At 28.6% G+C, this 25,928-nt stretch overlaps 1 protein-coding gene across 4 annotated transcripts; it reads right to left on the reverse strand.

Annotated features, from left to right (window-relative positions):
- Positions 1-1,642: 1,642 nt before the first annotated feature.
- Positions 1,643-25,505, reverse strand: LOC100163255 (ring canal kelch homolog). Of its 4 annotated transcripts, XM_008184951.3 has the most exons (14): positions 25,316-25,505; positions 24,982-25,090; positions 14,113-14,269; positions 13,812-14,040; positions 10,806-10,981; positions 10,651-10,747; positions 9,467-9,623; positions 9,287-9,396; positions 8,924-9,217; positions 8,697-8,843; positions 8,378-8,639; positions 8,162-8,302; positions 2,780-2,862; positions 1,643-1,960 (listed from the first exon to the last, which is right to left on the reverse strand). In XM_008184951.3, exons 3-13 carry the CDS (start codon positions 14,247-14,249, stop codon positions 2,801-2,803), a joined length of 1,812 nt encoding a protein of 603 aa, XP_008183173.2. In that variant the 5' UTR covers positions 14,250-14,269; positions 24,982-25,090; positions 25,316-25,505; the 3' UTR covers positions 1,643-1,960; positions 2,780-2,800. The 4 variants fall into 4 exon arrangements, with proteins under 4 accessions (XP_008183173.2, XP_016659901.1, XP_001943634.2 ...); XM_016804412.2 differs by lacking the exons at positions 24,982-25,090; positions 25,316-25,505 and adding an exon at positions 24,554-24,939; XM_001943599.5 differs by lacking the exons at positions 24,982-25,090; positions 25,316-25,505 and adding an exon at positions 16,939-17,280.
- Between the last annotated feature and the right edge of the window lie 423 nt (positions 25,506-25,928).

The raw sequence follows: 25,928 nt of genomic DNA on the forward strand, positions 1-25,928 counted from the left end.
AAAATTAATAAAACGGACTTTATGGTATTTTAATACAATAGTATTTAAATGCTGTTAAAAATACTTTTAAAAAGTATTTAAAATACTTAAAAAATACATTAAAAAAATTGTATTTAGAATACCATATAAATACTTTAAAAAGTATTCAAATACTTTTATTCGAATACTTTACAAGACTGCTTAGTTCAAAGATTGTAATACGGGCACTTAGTACCCGTTTTACAATCACAGTTTAAACCTCGGTTACGCTACCCACTGATTTTACCGGCCAAACTCCGCGGTTTAACATTAGTTTAACTATTATAATACGAGCCCTTAATGTGTTGGCTTTATTGACTTGTCACCGGTTATACATTAATCATGCCGGATGAGGTTATCGATGAACTGAGCATACAAAAAAATATAAAACTGGATTTCGTTTTATAACTATTTTTTTTGTTAATAGTATTAAACACGGGATTGGCGTTTGTATGAATTTATAATAAATGCTATTATAGGTACTATACAATTTGTGTTAATTCTTATTTTACCTTGATCCACACTAACCTCAACAATTTAGGGGATTTTAAAATTGTATTTTATGTACGTATTTATGGGTGTATCTATTATTATATATTTCATCCCCCCCCTCCAACTAGCGAAATTCCTAAATACGCCACTGTTATTGTTAACTACCGAATTCGTTAGTAATAATTGTACCTAAGTAGGTACATCGATCATGTTAATTGATTAATTTGTTTTATGAAAATATTATTCTTAATTATTATTCACCATTTATACATTATATACCTACGTGTAAGTACAATCACACCAAAAACACTTCGTTATAACTCCGTGTAAAAAAAGCTAAGTTAAAAAAAAAAATGTAGTAATGATTAAATCTTTAAAATACGTGATATCTACTATCTGTTAACTTTTAACTTATCGATCTTGTGTCCTCTTAACTTAAATTAACTTGAGTAGTTATTTTCATTAACATGCCCACCTTTAGTGATAAATATTAACACTATAATATATTTGTCGTCCGAACAATCTTAATATTATAATACTAATGTACTAATTGTTGATATTAGACTTTTTATATTGATGCACAACTGTCCTACATAAAAGATCAAAATTAATAATAATTATAGTGATGCACATAAAACAACCAACGGGCCCAATCGGTATATCGCGATGGACTGGTTAAAATTTATTAATTATTATTATATTATATTAATATTGTCATTTAATTTATACAGTTATTAAATACATTAACCGGTTAGTGTGAAATGGCATTTTCTCACATAAAAAGTTATAAAAGCTGAATAGTTACTGGGCTATAAGTTATTTTCCGATGACCATTTAGAGTGGCGTTTTCGTTTAGCAGTCAACGACTACAATAGGCGTATAACCGAGATTATAATAATCAATATTTCATATATTTTATATTCTAATTATTGATATACGACTTTTTTCGGTTCTATGGTTAAATAATATTGAGGCGCAAACGATGTATAACCCAAAAATCGAACGATACGCAACTGTCCTACATAAAAGGTCAAATATATGTAAATATATAAAATTTATTAAAAATAAAACAAAATTTATTAAAATACTGAAATATTTTACACATTTGAAATATTTCATGAAATTTTCAAACACTAATTATAATATTACAATAGTTACAATATATGGCGATTCGCGCTACGACAGATAAAACTAATAAGAAGATTATTGATTCGCACCTCGGAAAAAAAGACAATAATAATAAAAAAAACACTGACGATTTGCACCGCGACAATAAAATTACAATAATAAGTACAATATAAAACACTCCTGCGATAATATATATGCGCCACGGCAAAAAGTATGACGTGTTATCGCTGACACTGAAGATTGAACTAGTTTTCGGCGGCGGGCGTGTTAAATATATGCACACCGGTGAGCCGGCTGCGGCTGATAACATACCGGACGTAATCTACAATATTAAATAATACTATAATAGACGAACAACGAAATAATACAAAAATAAGATAATATAGAGAACGAAATAATGAACGTAATTAAAATGAATAATGTGTGTGTATGTATAATAATAAAAACAAAATTTTTTTCTTAACTCTCTATAATTCGAATTTTTTTTGCCCTCTCGTTATTTCAAACTACTCAACAATTCGAACACTCGGTAATTCGAAGTTTTTCAACAGTCCCGTCAATTTCGAATTATCGAGAGTCGACTGTATATTATTTTTACGAATAATTTATTCAATGAAATTTGTTTTAGTAGTTTTACTAAAATGCGATTAAATATTTGAAATTTTTAGAACATGGATTTGTATTTGCATTGCATTGACAAGATTAACTAACTTTGTCAGCAATATAGTGAGAACACGAATAGTCAGATGAAATAGATAAATTCAATAGAAATTATGAAATCATGTTCAATAAAAATCGTATTAAAAAGCTCAAAATTGTATTGCTAAAAAAATATTACCTTTAATTTTTAGCTTTATTTAAACGAAAAAAGATTTATGGTTAATTAATACTGGTTAATTAAAATTGGTTAAACATTTCTGTTTTGTTTAAAATAATTAGTTGTAAAAATTATGTTTGTGAGTAACCTATAATATTAATTGTATTACTTATAATACATCACATATTAATAGGGAGTGGTTGTTTAGACGTTTATTATATTTTTAAAAAAAAATTCTAAATTAATAAGGAGTAAAATAAAAATTTGTTTCATTCGCTTTAAGAAATCAAACTAATAGTGCACATTCGTTTTATTTATACTCACTTGATAATATTTTTATATCCATCATGATTTTAGTGTATAAATATTGTTTTTGGTATCCAATCGTCCCAGCAGAGTCAAGCTACCTAAGTATAAAAAGTAAAAGAACGCATTAAATTGCACACATAGTCAAAATACATGTGAAAGTTAGATTAAAAATGTCTCAAGAGAGCATACCTAGCAAATTTTTAATAAAATAATAAAATTTGAAAAAATAATCATCTAGTTGAAAATTGCACGTAGAATAACATGCCGCCTTTTCAAGTATGACAAGTAAAGGTTATTTAAATAAAGTTGAACATTTTATTTTTTCAATTAAGTTTAAATAAGTCCGTGAATAAGGTGGATACCCTCGCGGAGGTTATGTTAGTACCGTCATAGTAGAAGGGGAGTGCTCGATCAGGGTAGTTACCCGACGCCGCTGACGCTTCATATGAAAATCACGAAATATCTTAAATGGGTCACTGACTGATGCCTGGTCACCCATGCACCCCCTGGCACGAGATGTTGTCGTGTCACAAGGCGTGGAAGGAGTCAATCTTGCGACATATGGCTAAAGGTCTAAAAAACCACCAAGTTATGGCCCTCGTATCTCCCCGTTACACAGTGGTGTTATGAACCGTGTATTTTTATTAGGTATAATTATAGAGGAGATAATATCTTTTATCTAATATTATGTTTTTTTTCAAACGCAATTTAAAAGAGTAGGTAATATTAAAATGTAGCTTAACTTTAATACATCGGAATAAAGTATTAACTTGAAGTTAACAATATGATAACAAGAGTAATCTAAGATTAAATTAAAAGTTAGTACCCAAAAAAAGTCTTCAATATAATATAATATTATAATTTTGTATAAAAATTTATTTGTATGATAAAAAGCATTAAAATGTAATAAAAGTCTACAATATCAGTTGAAAATATTAAAAATAAACTGACACAATGGTTTTTTATAATTATTATTAAAGTTAAAATTTTGAAAAAATGTATCAAATTAAAAATTTAATAAATATTTTGTACTACATTTTTAAATTATAAATTTAATAAATAACAAATAATTAATTCCTACTTACGATATTATTTGATAACTGTTAAATATCAACCAAAAAAACAAACTTTTTCTGGGATGATATAAAAACTACAACATGGTACATATACTGTAGAAATAAGTATCAAGTTAATGAGTTTTTTAACTCAGTTAAACACCAAGTTAATTTAACTATAGTTTAACTCTATAGTTAAGTGTTAATACACATTTTTTGTTAACTTATTATTAAGTTAAAAAAAAGTTAATTTGTTTATATACACGCTAGCGTACTTAATTTTGTCCAACCCAAAAATAAATTATAAACTATAGTATTTATATTTTGTACAGTATTTCTATCTAAGTTAGATTCAAATGATATATATTTTTAACTTTAAACAATTTAGGATACATATTTTTTGACATGAAAAAGAAATAAACTGAAATATTGAAATATAATTATATATTTAACTTAACAGTTAAGTTAATGAAAATCCAAATGTAACTAGTTATGTTAAAAAGTTAAAATTAAATTAACTTTCTAACTTAACTTTAACTTTTTAACTCGTTAATGCCCAGCGTTGTATATTATACACATTTTTAAAATACATAAAAATGATGATCATCAGCAATAGATTTACTTGGTAAGTTTTAGTAGTTATATACACCGTTTTTGGTAAACAAATACATGTGTATAGTTTTGTTGACGGTAATTACGTACGCCAGTACCATAAAATATGATAAAATACTTGATTAAATATAATACGTGTATCATTTTTAATCAATTAATATTATGTAGGAACATACCTATTTTGTTTTGTAGTTGACTTCAGTGAGTATTATACGTATCTAGACTCTATCTGTGGTCCATGGTCTATACCACGGACTAATAGATAATAATAATATTATACTTGTTGCCGCCGTAAAGCAACAATAAATTATATATTTGATTAAGTATCGCTGGTCATGGAGAAACAGTTGGTCATACACATACATATCATTATCACCATTTCTGTATTGTTTTATTTTCGTTATGATTATTATGATTGTGTGTTGTGTATTGTGAGTTATATAGCACGTAGATAAATACCAGCTATATTGCACACCGCCGCATTGGCTGCCAAATATTATTTATATCTTTATTGCCTAGTCTACCATTGTAAGCCATAAAAGCAGCATATTATATTATTTTGAATTTATTGTGGCATTTCCGTGTATTATTTTATATTATTATAGCACAGGACCAGCTGGCCAGTCTGCGCTCCACAAATTGTGAGTTTTTTTATTATTATTGATTTATTATACATTTAAATCTGTTGAGCCATAAGGGCCGAAGAAATTTTCTAATTATTATAGTATCGTGCTAGAAGGGCCACACATGCTTTTTATATTTTATACTTATCTTATGTGAGCTAACAGTTCAAATAGCTACTATTTATCATAATTTATTCCAGTTGGACATAAGGACGGTGTATTAATATAATCGTTTGAATTATTATAATTTATACATTAATTGTGTCTGTGAAATTATTACTGTCATCCATATATCACTCAATATTCACACATTATTATTATATTCTGTTCGGCCATAAGGGCCGCACGTTATTATATTATTATATGATTTTATTTTATTTAAAGTCGTGTAACCATTATACAAAATGTTACCAATATAAACTGTGTTATCATATTTTGTATTAATTGTTTAATTGTATACCTACACACCTACACACATACAAAAATTTATACACAAATACATATAATCCACAACACGCACTACATAGCCGACAGTAATAATTACTGCTAGGCAATTATTGCTAGGCGATCCCGACCATTACTGTTCGAGCTATTACACCATTACACATCCAGCTTGTTCTCCACATTTCTAGGACTTAGGTGTTAGTGGTGTAAAGACCCTAGGTTGGTGTCCGGGCGCACGTATTATTGTTGTCCCGGCCCGCACAACCATTACATAGAAAGAAATGGAAAATCATGAAGAAATGTTTGAAAAATAATATTTTTACCATACCTAATACAATAATAATTACTACTATGCAAGGCTGGGCATTAACGAGTTAAAAACAGGGCTTGGAACCTTTATGATTTTTTCGGTTTCGGTTCCAATTCGGTTCTTCAAAAAAATAAAAATTCGGTATCGGTTTCGGTTCCAGTTCTTAAAATTACAGAATTAAGGTTTCGGTTCTGGTACCGGTAAGTACCGGTATTTAGAGGTACCTATATTTTTTTTCAAAAAGTAAAAAAAAAATCAAGAATAAATTTCATTCATATACCCATAGGCGTAAATTGAGGGGGACCTGGGTGGCTCAAGCCCGCCAAACCTAGCTGTAGCCCCCCCAAAAAACCTATGACATACAATTTTAAAATACTATAATGTAATGGTCTGCTTGCCTTTAATATATTCAGCCCCCCAAGTCAAAAGTTAAATTTGCGCGCGGTGCCGGCGAAATGTCCTAGACCCAAAAGTTGTTTTGATTATTTGACTTTTTCTTATTTCAACTTTTAGGTTTCAAAATCTGAATTCATTTTTGATAATTTTTAGTCTAATTTAATATGATACCATAATAGGTATATAGTATAATAAGAGACTGAAATAGAATTTATTTTACTTTTAAATTTAAATTTAACCATTATAATATTAATTATAAGTCCTTGTCACAAACTGATAACAATTTGTTCGGGTGTGTATATTGATCGTTTTAATAATCATTTTATTATAGATATCATTCATCAACATTACCAGACATTTTATCCAAAACTAATTATAAATTATAAGATATAAGGAAATAATCATAACGACATGCTTTACGAACGGGCGAAAAACAATATTTATTATATTTATTTTGGTAAATGCTCATGCTCATATTTTATTGTTTCCTGGAACTGTTAGATTATAGAAATATACAATTATAATTACCCGTATACATTTACAACCAAACCGAATCAACTATTATTTAATAATATGTATTACCTGGCTAAATATATTAAATAATTAAGTAAAACTAGAACCGAAAAAAACCGAAATTAACCGAAAAATTATCTTCCGACAAATATCGGTTCCGGTTTAGGTTCCTAGGAAAATCAAAAAAGGGTTTCGGTAAGGTTCCGGTTTCAATATTTTCAATAGGTTCCGGTTAAAATACCGGTATTTTTAATTTCGGTTCCAAGCCCTGGTTAAAAAGTTAAAGTTAAGTTAAAAAGTTAATTTTAATTTAGCTTTTTAACTTAACTATAGTTACTTTTGGCTTTTCATTAACTTGACTGTTAACTTACTAAATTTCTTTTTCAATTAATGTGAAATTAACGAGTTAATCTTTCATTTTAAGAAGTAAGTTAAGTTAAGTTATTTTGTTTTTAATTTAATTATATTTCACGATTTCAATCGATTTAATTTTAATGCCAAAAAAATGTATAGTAAATTGTTTTAAGTTAAAAATGTATATCATTCGAATCTGACTTATATGGAAATACTGTATGAAATATAAACACTATATCCTATAATTTTATGGGTTGGAAAAAAATTAGGTACGCTAGGGTTTTATAAACAAATTAACTTTTTTTAGCTTAATAAAAATTTAACAAAAAGTGTGTATTAACTTTTAACTTAACTGAGTTAACCTATAGTTAGATTAACTTTTAACTTTTAACTTTTTGTTATTGGTGCATATTAACTTAACTTAACTGAGTTAAAAAAAAAAAAAATCATTAACTTGCCCAGCCTTGCTACTACGTATAAGTTTATATAAGATTACATATAATAACATGGCACAAAATATTAACATCATTTGGTGCTTGTGAATATATGACTCGATAATAACATATACAGACAACACTTGTTTATTATTCTCCGATAAATTATGGTAATTTGTATATACTAAAGGATCTACTGGGCTGAACCAAATTATTTCAAATTCATACATTTATTTTCTACTACTTAAGGAGTGTTTTTCGTCGATACACATATCTGTTTTTCCAATGAGAACCTTCCCTTTTTTACAGTAAATTATTTAGGTGCAGGGCCAAATAATATGTTATACTGCTGTCAACGATATAGTACTACACTATTAACTACTCTGCAAATAAATTAACATTATTTTAACTAGAATATTTAAAGAAAATGTGGGGATGATTTATTCAGAAGTTTACTGAAAGGTAATATAATAGAAAATTAAAATTATTTAAACCATTTTATTCAAACATTCACAAAAGCAAAAATATATAAAATACTTATAACATGTGTTCATGCATTATAAACTAATATGAACATAATATACAACAACCAACAGTAAGCCCATGTATAAGTTAATCAGTCCTCAAATGTGATGGCAAATTAAAGACTACTGCACCATAAATTCCATTTACACTTGTAGGAAATGGTTCCATAGTCCACGTTTTTTTATTTGGGTTGTATATTTCTACAGAATCCAAATTAGTAGATCCATCAAATCCACCAATAACATACAACAATCCCTTAAATGTGACAACTTCTATATTAAAAATGCAAATTAAATTCAATAGGTTCATTAGATAGATTCTTAAAAAAAATTAATTTTTATATTTACTTGGAGCGACTCGGCACAAGTGCATATCAGGTATAGTAGACCAAACTTTATCAATTGGGGTATATGCCTCAACGCTTTTAAGACCCACTGAACTAGTATCGTCCTGACAGTCACCACCTATAGCATACATTATACCATCTAAGACTCCTATACCAGGGGCTCTGCGGCTTGTAGACATTTGTGCGACTAGTGTCCACGTGTCAAGGCTGGGATCATAACATTCAACAGATTTCAAGGAAAATGGGTATTTATAACCACCTACCTAAAAAATTAATTAAATGTAATGTAAATATTAAGAACTGATAGTTAAAAACTTTACCGCGTATAAAAGATTATTGAGTACTCCAACACCGGGGTTAATTCTCCCAGTAGACATATGACTAGATATCAACTGCCATTTTTGAACACTCACGTCAAATACTTCTGCACTATTTAACTGAGAATCACCAATAATGTCTCCGCCCACCTAACATTAAATATTAATATATATTTAAATTACTCAAAATTAGCAATGAGTTAGGAAACATAATCTATTAGTATACTTACAGCATATATACGATCATCTAATACACCAACTCCATAACGATTTCGATCGACTAACATGTTAGCTGTTGGTTTCCATTGAAGTGATTGCAAAGATAAATCAAGCATTTCAATTGATCTTGAATAAAAATAATTATAACCCAAGGCGAAAACTAAATGATCCTTTATTAAGGCCAGACCACATAATTCACACTCCATATTCATTTTTTTTGTTTTATGCAATAGTTTGGTTGCTGGATCATACCAGCTTGTATAACACTTCCCCATTCCTGATGAATCTTTCATGGCAAGAAGAAACTGAAAAAAAATAAGTAAATAGAATGATATTGAAAAGATAATTTATTTAAAATTAGAATTCAATAATACTTTAAGTCCAGTCTGTCTTGGTGAATTACGAATTGTCTGTGGCATAGTAATGTCCCGATATTTCTTTACGATAAAATGGAAATCCAAAGCTTCGTTGACAAAATCTTCACCTTAAAATATTATAATTATTATATAAGATTTTAAATTTACAGTAAAAGCATAAGGATGAAAAAAACATACATTTAGGATTATTTTTAATAAGAGGTTCATCCACTACATTCTTTGATATATATTCTTCGGGCGCTAATGACAAACGAACATGTTCCATTAATTTAGGCAAATTGTCATACCTAAAATCTAATTCATGTTTTACCCAATTAATAACACATTCAAATATCTACAACAAATAAATATGATTAAATTAAATCATTAAGTAAAATAAACTGTTTTATAAACATTGTGATAAAAGTTCAATAAAAATTGTTTATTGTATCCAATTTATTATTTTTTAACTTATCATTTTTGTATTATTTCAAGGTAAGAGGACGCTACGCAGACATTGGTTGTCTCCGTCTTACAAGTGCATAATATACCAAATTTTTGTCGTCTTAAAAATCGAAGTGAATCACTTCTTATTCAATTTAAACTTTAAAGCTATGATTATTATTATTATTATTATTTCCTAAGGCATATCGTAGGCTTTTTATTATATTTTAATTTTAAATCGAATTATAAGCATTTTAAAATTGTAAATTTGTAAATTTGTTAAAGTTGGGCAGTAACTAGTTAAAAGTTAAAAGTTAAATTAAAAATTACTTTTTTCAATAACTTTAAATTTAACTAGTTCAAAAAAAAAATAGAATGTAGAAAATAACTTAGTTAATAACTAAGTTATTTCTTTTTATAAATAATTGTAACTTAACTTAGTTAGTTTGTTAAAATGAAAGTATTTGTAAAAAGTTATTTACGAATTTTCCTATTATGATTTATGTGATTTATGAACTGTATATTATTTGCATTGATATTTCTGAGAACCGCGACGGAGGTATTACTACCGACGATATGTATATTATTGTATTTATTACTATATACTGTAGACATATTATTATAGTTTATACTAATAATTAATATACTATATAGACTATATATAGCTAAATGTAATCTTCTGAGCACTAATTTTGTTATGTTAAGCACTTGTGAAACGAATACAATACTATCATCATTTAATTAAGGTTTTTTTTTTGATTTGTATAAGTACACCCGCCAATTATACCAAACTGCAGTAGCAGTATAGCCCATTAATCAGCACTCAAGCTGTAAAATTAAATAATTAACTAAATTAAGAACACTAAACTATTAAATAGTTCAAACATTTACATAATTATTTAGGTACTTAAATCACTTTTTAATTTTAGTATGCATACTTTTTCTTCAAATGGAACGTTAATGTCATCACGGGAGATTAGATTAATCACTTCTTCAAAAGACAAAGATAGAAATTCATCAACTTCAACAAATTTTCTGAAAATCATGACCATATTATTTAAAAAATTCACTGACAGTTATTTAATTAGTTTACAAAAAATGCATTTTTATGTATTCTTCAGAGCTTGACAACAAGTCCACACAGTTATAAAAGTCAGCAAATTCTTTGATACCAAGACAATTTGAAGTATTTAATTGTTTTTGTAAAAACTCAACACATACGCCTTTTACATAATCCAACTGTAAGATTATAGCAGCTTGTAATATACCCTAAACAAATAAACCACAATAATGAATTCAAATAATTTTTATCATAATCTAAATAACTAGGCTCTTCAAGTTTTAAAAATTCGATGTGGTTGGAACATTTTTATTTTATCTAATTCAACATTTGCTACTTTTTGATTTACAGTTAACAGTTAACATTTATGGATTACAATTTTCTGATACTTAATATTTAAGTAGTTAGACTCTCCTAAAAGTTTTCATTTAATTGATGCAAATAATCAACTTAAAGTTTAGAAATATTCAAATACCTATATGTTTATTTTTTCATTTCTTGTCTTACTCAGCATCTCTTCTAGTAGGAAAATTAATGTAAACAGTTTCAAAACAAAATTAAGGAATGATGCGGATATTTCACAAAACAAGTTGTTAACTTGTAAATCCAAAACTAAACCGTAATTAATTTAATTTTCATCAAATTTTTCTTCAAATATTGTCCATACTTGATGAAATTATCAAAATACGTACTCTTTTTAAGCTGTAATAGCCAAGGAAAAATGTTGATTTTGTACAGTTTAATTTTAATTATTGTCGATTATTAACTTAAGCGTGAAATAACTTAAAAATTGAATACAATAGGTTCCTATTATTATTAATTATAAGTGTAATTAAAAAAAAGTTGAGCGTCATTCCACAATATATTTTTACATGCTTCTGAAATTAGAATTTTGGTTAATTTCTCAAAACTGCCGAACATTATTCTGCAAATAGTAAATCAATGATTCTTACTATTTTCTTATAGTTTTGTAATTCAAAAATGATTGACGATAGATACTTATAATTTTCACCGAATGTTTGAAATTAATCAATAGCATTTAAAATACGGTATAATTATTTCGGTTAATTTATGAAAGTTTTTGATCTTATAAATCGTATATATATTTATATATAAGACATTTTCAATTGTCAATTTATTTTAAATATTTCTCTGTAAATATCAATAAAAAAACATAGGCACGACTATGTTTCATAAGCATTAAATCTCATAGTGTATGGATTGAAAATTTAAAACAAGATTTATTATAAGAACCTATTTCATAGTGTAACCAACAAAAAAAAAAATTATATCATCACAGTCTTTTTAATCAAAATTAAAATATTTAAGCTCAAATTTAAACAAAATTAGATACATTTTAACAGGGAGTAACGATTTTAGTTGTTTCTTATAATAAAAAAATGTAGTTATAATTATATAGACTGACAGGACGTCTTCGCTCAGGATCGTTTTCCTCATACAACGATTATATATATGTTGCGGACAAAGTGGGGTAGTCGGGCATTGTGCACAGTGCCCATCAGTTTCGGGTACAGTAATCAGTTAGTAATAATTGTTTACTATGACCTGTCATTCTATAACAATGCCTGGGCAATTTGGATTGCCCGACATACTTTTGGTCAATGTAAAAATTTACTTTAAAATATATTATGTTGGTACCGCGGAGACGACCTAAGGACGATACCACGTCGTCTCGTAACTAAGATATTATATACCTAACTCACAATGAAAAAATATAACGATTATTAACAACACAAAGATAAAATATAAATATGATAGAAAAATAACAGATGGCGCGTATGAGTGTATGTGTGTGTGTGTGTGTGGCAGGTGTGTGATAGGTGCACGTCTCATATCACTGATTGATCAGACTCTGGGTGCAAACTCTCCTTTAGTTATCTTATCGACCCCCTATCTTTATTATTACTCTGTTATAATTTGGAAAGTTTTGGTTATACTTATGCAGTTACGATATAGCTGTGCAACACTTTTACTATCGCTTTCTATATTGTATACGGATACGGGATGACCTCAACTAATCATATATATAGGGCCTTTGCAGTATGTATAACCTCTCTTGCGCAGACACCGTCGTACAGTGCGTATACGGTGTGTGTGTACAGTCACGTTAAATTGTCCAGTTGTACGTTATTATATATTATACTTATACATAATCATATTGTCATGTTGTTATTCATTTATATTAATACTAAAACGGTTAGTCTGTCAAGCTGCACTTTCAACAGGTTATGGGCCCAGATACACATTTTGATGACGTTACCAAATGAATATAATCATTTTTACAGTGCATGGGATTCTATCCCAGCGGGAAGTAAAACAATAAATAATTTAACTAGTCGGTTGTTGATCGAAGAACCACGGATGATCCAGATCAAAGGTGAAGTTGGTGAACAAAAGAAATCGAGGACATTTCCAGCCAAATTTCAAAACAGATCTGATGGAAGAAACGGCAGTTATGGTAATGGTAAAAAAGAATTTACTAATAAAAATAATGTAAAATGTTATTACTGTGGTAAACTCGGACATTATAAACGAGAGTGTAGGAATTTCCTACGTAGTATGAACGGTAGCAAAACAGGTACTACAAGTAAAAATTTAAATGCATTTGTAAGCGAGTCAAGGAACTGAGTCTTCGCTCAGAATCGTTTTTCTCATACAACGATTGCATATATATATATTTATTTATTTTCGAATAAATAACAATATGAAACTACTATTTGGGTAAATATTATAAAATAAATTAAAAATAGTAAAACACTAAATTATCTTCAAAATAATATCATTGAATTCTAATTTAACACATCCATTATTATAATGACTCACACGACTCCTTATTCGTAGAGCAGACTAATGCCCATAAGCCTATCTTTTTTTTTTATATCTACCCATGGTAGATATACCGAAAACACTAAATAAAAATCCATATTGTGTTGTAGTTTCATCACTATATCCTTTTATTTGACACGTAGCCTATGACTATTAAAAATTAAATAATTACAGGTATTATATAATACCTACCATTACGTTTTGTTCGGTCACCATTATTTTGCCAGTATAAATAAAATCAATCAGCAGTTGTAAAATATTAGAATCTATATCACTTATATTTACAACATATTTATCCCCTCCAGCAGAACTGGTGAACATTGCACGGAAATATGGACAAGCTGAAACTAAAACAACTTTATGTGCACACACAATTGCACCGTCATCTGTTTCTAACTTAATATCACATAACACTTCTTCTCTAAAAACATAAAAATACGTTAATATTATTTATTTTGATAGAAGATAATATGACATATTCAAGATGTCATACTTTCGTAAACATTGTAGGTCTTCAAAGAATCTGTTAGTATCACAGCTGTTTATATAAAATGTAGGTTTACATCCGTTGGATTTCAGAACTTTCTTTAGCTCACTTGTCCATGGTGTAACATGTTTTATGGAATCCATCTCTTGTATGGACAAAACACCTTAAAAATATAATAAACATGATAGACTATGAATATCATTTATGTGAATAGCTATTAAATTTAAGAAGTAAGATATATATTAATTTATGCAGTCGATAGTGATACCATATATATTATGATTCCACTATTCGTCTAAGGTAAGTAATAATATCGTATAGATCACACTGTATCAATGTTCTGTAAGTATGTAGATATGAACTATTTTCTATAATTTTAATATTATGTGATTTTTTTCATATTATTGATAACAAATTTGTATATTTGTATATTTACATCTCTTCTATGAACATAATACTTAAAAAATATAATATAAATGATAGATTATTTATATTACTTATGTGAATAGCTACTAAATTTACGGAGTAAGGGCTATTTGAATTTTAAAGTAAATACTGCGTAGTATTCGTAGCTACCACTGACACTGCCACATGCACAACTACTAATTTCCTTTGTGTTTGAACTACTGACGAGACGTGTAATGCACCAAAGAATATTGGTATGTGATAGGTGGCAAACTCCGACCGCCACCGCCTACCGTTTCAACAGCCGATCAAATGGACCAGTGGCTCTCAACCTTTTTGGTGTCGTGAACCACCAGATTGCTTTTAAGTAAGGCTGGACAAGTTAATGATTTTTTTAAACTCAGTTAAGTTAAGTTAATATGCGTAAATAAGAAAAAGTGAAAAGTTAATTTAAGTATAGGTTAACTCAGTTGTGTTAAAAGTTAATACACACTTTTTGTTACATTTTTATTAAGTTAAAAAAAAGTTGACTTGTACTTTATTTTTCCAACCCAAAACTAAATTATAGGCCATAGTGTTTATACTTTATACAGCATTTCCATATAAGTCAGATTCGAATGATATACATTTTTAACTTAAAACAATTTACGATACATATTTTTTGACATGAAAATGAAATAGACTGAAATAGTGAAATATAAATAAATTAAAAACAAAATAAATTAACTTAACTTACTTTTCGAAATGAAAAATTAACTCGTTAATTTCACGTTAATTAAAAAAGAAATCTAATAAGTTAACAGTTAAGTTAATGAAAATCCAAAAGTAACTAGTTAAGTTAAAAAGTTTAAATTAAATTAATTATTTAACTTAACTTTAAATTTTTAACTCGTTAATGCCCTGCAGCCTTGGTTGTCGTAAATTCCACTATTTGCCTAATGTAAGTAATAACATCGTATTCTATATGTGCAGGCATGAACTATTTTCTATAATTTTAATATAATTTGTGTCCTTTCATATTATTAATAACAAATTTGCATATTTATTCTATTTTAATAATAAAGAATATCGACATTAAAAATTTAAATATTTCGGCAAACGAAAACGGATTAGATTAGAGTGATATACAAAACTAAAATCATTCTCCTTCGTTTAAATATCTAATTTAGTCTAAATTTGAACATAAAATAACTATATTTATCTAATATAACCCGTGTTTTTAAATTTTTAGATTTTTTTGGTGTCAGAATAACCTTCTCACATGGAATTTTCAATCCTTAGCTATAAGAGTTGAACCTTTTCTGCATTTTTTAATTTTTTAATTTGATACATTTTGTCAAAATTCGAACTTTAAATGTTTATATAAAATAATTGTGGATATGTATTTTTAATATTTTTCAACTTCTGTTGTAACAATATTATGTTAGGAGCATTGTATTACATTTTCACGCTTATTGACCAATCTAGAATAGTACTAGAATTTTGTATACACGATAAAATTTTCAATTTATTATAAATAATAATATTATAAAAAAATATGAATATATAATAATATTTGAATTATTTTTTATTTTTTTTTCTATGAATGTCAATAAAACTTTATTTGTTGGGTTAAAAAGATTGAAAATTTAATAGAAAGCTCCTACTATAATGTTACAATGACATTTGAAAAATATTAAAAACCACAGTTTTTTTTATAAGCATTTTAAGTTCAAATAGTTGACTGAATGTATATTTTATCGATTCCTATACTAGACAAAATATTAAAATTATTTTAACTCGTTTTGAGCGTTTAACGGACAATTTAAAATTTCAATATTTTTAGATTTTTTTTATAAATATCAATAAGGATTTATTTTTTTTGACCAAAAAGTTTGAACATTTAATACACGACTCTTGATATATTGTTACAATAGCAGTTGAAAATGTAATACTATTAATTAAAATTGAAATATTATTTAGTAGTTAAAAATGTATAAAATGTTCGTCTTTTATAGCTAAGGATTGAAAATGTAATATAAGATTCTACGTAAATATGTTATGTATATATTATATATATATATGTGTGTGTGTATGATGAAGACTAGGACGGAAAAGACATATCACGGGTATGATGATGGTGCAATTTAGTTATGGGGAGGGGGCCTCCGTAGTCGATCCGGTCTGGTGCAATGACCGCAGAGCTCACAAAACAGGGACAAGACTTAAAGCTACCTTAAGCTTCTAAAACCCGTGATGATGATGGGCTGACGAAAACGTGGATAGAACATCGAAATGGAAGACGTGGGTGGTCTTTCACACAACGTATGTTGCTGGCCGACTTACGCGGAAGATTCGCTCGGCACCGATGGTGATAATATTTAACCGGCAATTTCGACGGTGATAATAATAATAATAATAATAATAATAATAATAATAAAGACTTACGATTGTAGCTTTGGAGGTCGTATTTTTACTGAGGTATCTCAGGTTTAATAGCAACACACAATATAAAAATAAAAATAGTAATAATAGTAGGCAACCGCGTTCACCATAAATAGTAACACAAATAATTCGAATTACTTAAAGTGCTCGCTTTGATAGTGGATCACGCATATAGTTAATACAGACCGCTATATTAGTAGATCACAAAATTATGGTCGCTTTAATAGCGGACCAAAAAACTATAATAATAGTAACAAAAAAAAGGGCGTTGTCCGAATAATAGATTATAGAGAAAAAAGAATGCATTGATAAAGACAAGTCGATAAATCGTGTACAAAGACAGAGAATAAAATAATCGTCGAATAAAGAACATTGATAATATTGCAATAATTTCAATAATAATAATAATTCACATTACCTACAATTAATGAGAGGTGACTGAAGAGAGGGAGATAATATGGAAACAGCCGTCGTCGCCGCCGCACAGAGTTGTATAACGCGATACGTTATTATAGCTTGGCAAAAAAATTATCATTGAATTCAAATTTAACACCATCCATTACCCACTTTTAACCTACTGTACAGCAGAGCGACACACACTTGTCCACCTTTTTTCATCTCCTAAACTAGCATAATATTCACTTTTCTATCATAAAAGATGCTTTTGAAGAAACTGTAAGCATTATTTGTGTTCCAAATGGTGATGATAGACACAAAAAAAAAAATAATAAAAAACAAATATAGTTGTAAAATCAATGAATCACTACGCTCAGAATCTAAAATAAAGCTATTTTTTTTCTTTTATTGTTTTGAACTCGGCAACAATGGCAATTAGCATTTCGTGGGGGAGGGGGGGAATTACTATTGGTTGGTTGAGGACACGTCAACACAAGTGTATATGAGTGGCGAGGATTCATCGCTGGAAACCCGGGTGGTCACCCATCCTGGTGCTACTGACGCCCGACGATGCTTGGACCGCAGCATACATTAGTAACTGTACCACATCAGGCGCCTAAATAAAGCTATATATATATATATAGCTTTATATATATATATATATATTATAATACTAATATAGATTGTGATGTAAAATAGAAAAAAAAATATTTGATTCAGAAAAGTGTTTTTTGGAACGGCCCTGGTTAGAATAAGTACACCGTTTTTAGTAGATAAATACATATTGTGTGCAGTTTTATGAAAGGTAGGATACATGCAAGTACCAATATGATGAAATGTTTGATTTAAATACGTAATATCTATAGCCTTGATCATTAAATTTTATAATGTTCTATAGAGACAGCACAAATGCAAATTTCTTATCACTTCTGTGACGTGTAGGAATCAACGGAAAGACCCGTGACAGGCCCATGCGAACGACCCATACGAGCTATTTTAAATAAGTACCTACTACAGTACATTACAGTATCTATGGAATTTGATACACCTATAAATACAAAATATATTATACGTATTAGCGACTGGCCGAAGGTGGACCATGCATGGCACTTTGGACCGACCAAAAGTTTCAGGGTTATCGACTATTTTTATTTATTATATTATTAAAAGGAGAGGTGATTTTTATATATTAAGTTCTACTGGTTTTTCAATTATTTCGAACAACAACGAAAATTATTTTGCCACTTACATTCTAAATCAGAAGACGGACTGGGCGTCAAGCTTGGGGGTAGGTCGAGATCGAAAGTCGTGACCCACGAATTTCCTATGGAGGTATTTTATTTTTTTTTTTAGTTTAATTTGTTTGTAATTTTTATATATATGCGTGTACGTAGCGTACCTAGCTATTATGTAAATATTTTATTCTAATAAAAGTTATCTATTTGTGTTCGGAAAAATAAAATTTAAACAAATATAATTCTTCAAATTATTCAATCCTATCCTACAAATAATATGAGAGCACTGTTTTAAATTAAGAATATTTACTTCAAATTCAACATAATAAATCTATATTTCTAAGCTCATATATATATATACTTTCGCATCTTCCGAGGGTCTCTTGTGACATTTTATGTTTTTTTTTTCATTTAATTATTAAAAATGATTGGTTAGTGTTATCAAAAAAATTAAAACGCTAAGTCGAATTGTCATAGATAAAGTTCTTTATTGGGTAAAATTATATCCAAAACAACGAAATCTATAAATACCTATTCATTATTATTTATTTGTTGTATAACTATTACTGTGAGATAAAATATAATATGCTTAATCTGTATTATTATTAAGGCTCGGATTTATATGTAAATATAATATATTTTCAGTATGTCATGATAACCAATTTCGGCAAGGGATAAATTTGTTGATTTTTGATAAAATGAGCTATATTTGAATTTACATATTATTATTAAATATTTTGTCATAAATACATTTTTTTACATATTTCACAATTATTAAATTTTTTCTTACATATTTAGACGATATTGTACAGTTCAAATTTGTTTTTTTCAGAGTGATTAAAAGCTTATCATAAGTTGCCAATACTTAATAGTTTACGACTTGTGTAGTATAATATCAACATAGGCGCAAATAGGGGGGGCTTTAGGTGCTAAGCCCCCACCCAAAATATGTCCATAGTCCTCCCAAACATTTCCTACATTTTGTTTTAAGCGTATTCAATATTATCAAAGTAAGGCCATATTAGCCCCCCCAAATCTCAAACGCTATTTGCGTCAACGAATTTTTTACGCAGCTACACTGGTTCATGTGGGTATCAATAGAAGCCTCCTAAATTAGATGCTCTAAATAATACGAATTTATAATGATCTATCTTACGTTTAAATTTATAACCAGTCAATTCACTCTAATTTTAAAATTTACATAGTAAAATGCGTATTATCGTGAACGAAAAATTTGCCATGTTGTATGTTTGTAAGACGGAAACAGATCATGCTGGTATAGCGTTCTCATATCGACGGTTGTTAACCTTTGGTCGGGAATCAATTAAAAATAAAACCTATAGCTACTGATTCTACGTACCTATTTGTGCACACAGTACGCCTTTACTTGGCGCCTACAACGATAGCACACATTTAATAAACGCGTTTGATGTTTCCATTGACCATTATAAATTAAAAAAACTTACAAAAACAATATAATAGTTTGATAATTTATCAATTTAACTTGTCAATAAATTATTATTTATAAAATCAGAAGTTATATTCATCCCCATAGCCCTCCCCCCTTAGTGCGCCACTGTGACAATTATAATTTAAATTGAAGGCATGATGTAATTTGACAATCTTTTATGATTGTGCATTACAATATACAATGATTTGTAAAAGGATAATGCTGATAAATACAAAATGAAAACAAAAGTGCATTATATGAATGGTGTTGCGCACAATATTTTATTTAGCAGTTTTCGATTGCTGTGAATGAACTGAATGCAACTTTGTTGGTACAACTACTGCGCAATAATGTGATTTTTTTCTTATAACTAAATTTTTTTATACTACATTTTATTTCTAAAATTTTTATCTTATTACTACATTTTTATTTTTAATAGTTAAATCGGTTTAAAATGTTCAAAAAAACAAACAAAATTGTTGGAAAACATAGTTCATTATTTATAGTAATTTTTCGTGGTATAAAATTGAGAACAATTTTATTTTATAATTATTAATAATAATTTTCCTACTACAGCTACCATGATTAAAAAAACTATCATGAACTATCTTTAATCGTGATACCTATACCTACTTAAAAAAGTGTGTTTTTGTAAAAAACTTTTTTAGACGTGTTAAAAAAAATTATTTGGGGGTTAATGAAGGGCCCGCGAAATCAATTTTCCCTGGGACCCTGCCCCCCTTACCCCCCCCTTTAATCCGGGATTGGCTATGAAGCAACTGAATGTGTACATGGCTTTTTTGGTACAACTAGGTACTGGGCAATAATGTGATTTTGACTTTTATGCGATTGTATTTTAGTTATCTCAAGTGTGATACCACAATAATACTTCTATAATATCTTTAAGAAGCTATAGCTACAAGTAACAGTTCTATTGTTTAAACTTAGCGATGTCACAAATATAATTCTATGTGACTGTAATTTGTTATAACAAATGTGGCATAGAAATTGTAACCATGCAATTACTGGGATAGCGTTGTACAATGCGATTACTTTTATGTGTAACAAAATTATAGTTTAAAATTGTTACAATGCGAAATCTCTGAAATACCGTAGGTATGTATGAAAATATTTTGTGATATTAGGTAGTTATCTATAAATAGAAATTATAAAAAATATATTAAACTCTGTTGAAATCGCAGCAATTTTCAAATCTTAAATATTTATGAATTTCTATTTTCTAGCTCAAAATAGTTCTCATAATAATATGTTCCTGATTTTCAGCAATATTAAAAAGAGAAATAATAGATTTTAAAATAAATAAATATGTTTTTATTGATAAATGTATATTATATGTTAAACCAGGGCTTGAAACCGATTGAAATAATTTCGGTTTCGGTTTCGATTTTGTATACCAGTTTTGAAATTTTACGATTTCGGTTTCAACTTAACAATACCGGTAGTAAGAAATTTCGGTTTCGGTTTCGGTTTTGTATACCGGTTTCTAAAGTATTTTCAGGGGGCTATGTCGTCTATACAATTATCATTCTTTGTTCCGTATTGTCAATTATCATATATAGTATTTGCTAGTAACTTTATTTTATGTCATTACTATTTATAAAGCAACTAATAATTTTGCGAATAATGAAATGTTTCTCAACAAAATTAATTATGATCTCAATTTTATTATGATTATTAATTATGCGTATTAATAGAATTTACGTATTTAAAGACACGTCAGTTAAAAAAAGAATAACGGTTTCCAATTTTTTCAGATTTCGATTTTGAATTTAATACCGGTATCCAATTTATTTCGGTTTCGGTTTTAAATTATAATACCGGTATCCAATTTTTTCCGGTTTCGGTTTTGACTTTAATACCGGTATCCAATTTTTTTCGGTTTCGTTTTTGATTACGGTTTCGGTTTCGGTTTTAAAACGGTTTATATCGGTTTCTGAAATCGGTTTTGAAAACGATTTCAAGCCCTGTGTTAAACCTATATTGTTAGACAATGTGAGAACCGTATTCTTATTAAAATTAATGAACTTTCTGAATAGCTGGCTTGGTTAAGATTTATTTTACGTTGTTATGGTTATAAATGTATGGTTATACAGTGTGCAGTATATATAGCTCGCTCTAAAGCTCTTTATTATTACAGTTTTTTAAATGTATTACCTACATTTATTTATATTAATTGTACATTGATATACTATACATGTGTATTGCCATGTCTGTTCTTACATAATATTATATGTATTATTGAAAAAAAATATTATTATTAATTATTATTTTTATTTAAACGAAAAAACATTTATGGTTAATTAATATTGGTTAACAATTATTAATATTTGTTATACACAATTGTATTGTATTATATTTTATTACTAACCATAATATTTTTGAAGAAATGTGATTAGTAAGATTAAAAATAACAATAAATATTTGATGTCTCATTTGACCCTGTTATTATTATTATTAATTTATTGTAGATACCTACAGACTTGGACACAAATATATTTTATAAGTTAGGTATTTGTGTTTTGTTCAATTTAATTAGTTGTATAAATTATGTATGTGAGTATATTAATAATTGTATTACATGTGATACATCACAGATCAATAGGGAGTGGTTTTTAATACGTTTATCATATTAAAAAAAAAAACTCTAAATTAAGGAGGTGTAAAATAAAAATTTGTTTCATTATTTAAAAAAATGAAATTTATATTGCATATTTGTTCGATTTATACTTACTTGATAATATTGTTAATCCATCATGATTTTAGTGCATAAATATGGTGTTTTTGTTATATATCCAACGACCCGGCAGAGTTGAGCCAAGTATAAAAAAAAAACCACTCAAAGTGCACACATAGGCATAACACATTTAACACAATTAAACGTAATTTTACAATTTTATAAAATGTTTGGGTTCATAGACGGGAGGGACTATCTAGACTGGTTGAATTATAAACTGCTAATAAAAATATTAAATTACTTAAAATGTTTGTAAAAGTGTACCTACTTATAAATTATAATTAAATTATTTAATTTATTTATCTTGAAAATAATACTGGATTATTAAATGTTTTCTTATGTTTTCGAATTTGAGCGACCTGCAGTTATCCGATAGTATAGTTTTGTAAGTGGAAAACGAACGTTCAACGTCAACAGACGTTATTATTGGTGCATACTTAAAAAAATAGCAATTATAATTATAGTTACTATTTAAATCTTCAAGCTAAGTTAATCATTATTTTTAACATAATGTGACAATTTCCTATATTAGGTATATTATTATGAAAATATACCCAAAAATAGTACTAAAAATTATAAATTAGCAAAAAAGCAATAAAAACCGTAAATATGCAAAAAATAGCAAAATAAGATTTCATGTATGTCATTAAAGAAGTGTGAAACATATTTGTGTATTACTTTGAATATTCTAGGACGAACCTAGAAAAATATTATGCATTCGCTAGAACTTCCTAACCCTACTCATTAATATTACGTGAGTTCTAAAAAAGTCGCCTGGTTAAATAGTTTTAATTTATACAACAAAATGTGTTTAGTGATGCCTATATGATAACATGAATCATCCGAGCAACCGCGATTGTATCGTAACGTGTTCATGTCCATCGTAAAATATCTGCCTTAAAAACAGATGAGATCATCGATAGTAAAGTGACAGGTGACTCAAAAACATTAACCAAAGAAGTGCGAACTAGTGTACTAATCAATTAATTAGTATAACTGCATTTACCAGGCAAATTTATTTGTATAATTTTTTTCATAAAACGCCGGTTTGCGTATAGATTTCCCGGATCAAATTTGTATCTTAATCCGCCCCCGATGATAACATAGGTAATAAAATAATATAAAAGCAGATTGCGTTTTTACCAAAAGACCCCTACTATAAGCGGTCGGCATGCGCAGTGGTCATCGTTATACACTTCACCGTGTAAAATGCGTCGGAATTTCCAAATTTTTTCATCGCATATAAAGGAGTGTGTACGTTGCCACCAACTTCGCCTAACTACTTATATTAAGGCAAATGATGAAATAAAGCGCTCAAGATAAAATTAGTTTTGTCTTATATATCTGGTTTAGTAATGTCGACTCGCCTGTACAATTGGATAGGTATTCAATACATCATATCATTACAATTATTATTAAGCAAGTTTTAGAATAAATAATAATTGTGAAAAAACTTGTAAAAATTAGGTAAGTTTTTGTACCTAATATGACTTTTTGGTAGATGGGTGCGATGGGTGGTATTAACTTTTCTTGAACCATCAACTGAAAAATGACAAACCGCCTCTGAGTAGGTATGGTAGTCAATCATTATTAACAAATATTTTATATTGCATATTTGCATACATATTGCTTACCTCCAATAGTAACTATCGAGATCGTACGATAACGTTGATAGGGTTATCAATTTTATAACGAGTAACCTTAGTAAAATAAAAATAAAGCGTGGTAACACGGGCCCTCTGAGATATTTTCATAAAAAACTGTCCAAAGTATAATACTTACCTAAAACTTAATTTTCTTTTTTTTTTCTGCGATGATTTCCAATTAGATTCAAACTCAGTACTCACCAATAAAGAATGACAATAGTTTATTTAATAAAAATTCCGGGCGTTCCGCGTTAATGTAACTAAATACGTTTCTCATACTTTGGCCAGTATTTTTATGTCGAATCGTATGGACAATTGTTAAGCATTGACTCATCTCTACATTGTATTGAACACAATTTTGTAGTAGAGTAAAAATGTAGAGATGATGGAAAGGTGCGGGGAGTGCGGGCTGTAAATCAGCGAATAGCAATGGATGTGAGCGAGTATGATGTAATGGCTTATCGCTAACTGTTTTTACGTGATTTTTATTCTACTACTGAATATATGTTAAATGACGAATTGAGAATTCGTCTTCGAGTGTAAAAAATATATATGTTCACTTACCCCGTGTCGTAGTGAGTAAAGCACGTAGACTCTCGTTGGAATGTGTGCGTCTCTGATAGGTGTGGATCGATGCACGTCATTAACACTTTACGATTTACACTACAATATCCTATCACAATTTATTAAGTTTACATTTCTATATTACACACTGTTGGTCATTTAATAGAGTTTGTAAGTATGTTTTGCGAGTAGAGAAGATAATTGATGGTATGGAAGTATATAGGAGTTGCTTTGATTTATGATGTTGGTTAGTGTGTATTTCATGTGTATTTTATTGCAAGTATATATGAATCTTTATTATTTTTATGATTGCTTATCATTTACTTATACCTACATTCGAGGTTTAGTTCTCTCACTCAGTGCAAATTACCCTGGTCTTTTGCTCGAGAATTTTAACTGCAAATATATTGAAGAAAGATAAATTTCAAATTAATAAAAACTGCTCGGTGATGTGTAGATTCGCTGTGTGTGTCATCGATGTGGTCATGTGTGTTGATTGTCGTGCAGCACTGTTGGTCTGTTGTCTGTTCGTTTCGCTTATATTGGGAAGCGATTGTTTTATCCCCACTCTATTGTTGTTGCGTAACACCAGAATTGATTGTTCGCGTTCGTTACGTGAATTGCACATGCGCGTGCATTTATGTTGTGTTTTTGCACATTGTCGTTGGTTCTTGGCAATATTGGTACGAGAGGGGTTTCTTGCATGTTAGGTTAGGTTAGGTTAGGATAGGTCTGGTTGTTTGAGAGAATGTCGTATAGTGCACATATGTGTGCATTTTGTGTTATATTTTCGCGAAAGCAATGTTTTGTTATGTCCTGTCTTCACGAGTCTTATTTTTACCATCTCTTTGTACAATATTTTGGCACTCCTATTTTGTTGTTTAAGTGTATGTAGCATTAGCGCGTGCGCGGAGGATGTGGTTCTGTCGTGTAAGTTATACTTGATT

Source organism: Acyrthosiphon pisum, chromosome A2 (genome assembly GCF_005508785.2).
Source record: "Acyrthosiphon pisum isolate AL4f chromosome A2, pea_aphid_22Mar2018_4r6ur, whole genome shotgun sequence".
NCBI classification, from domain to species: domain Eukaryota; kingdom Metazoa; phylum Arthropoda; class Insecta; order Hemiptera; family Aphididae; genus Acyrthosiphon; species Acyrthosiphon pisum.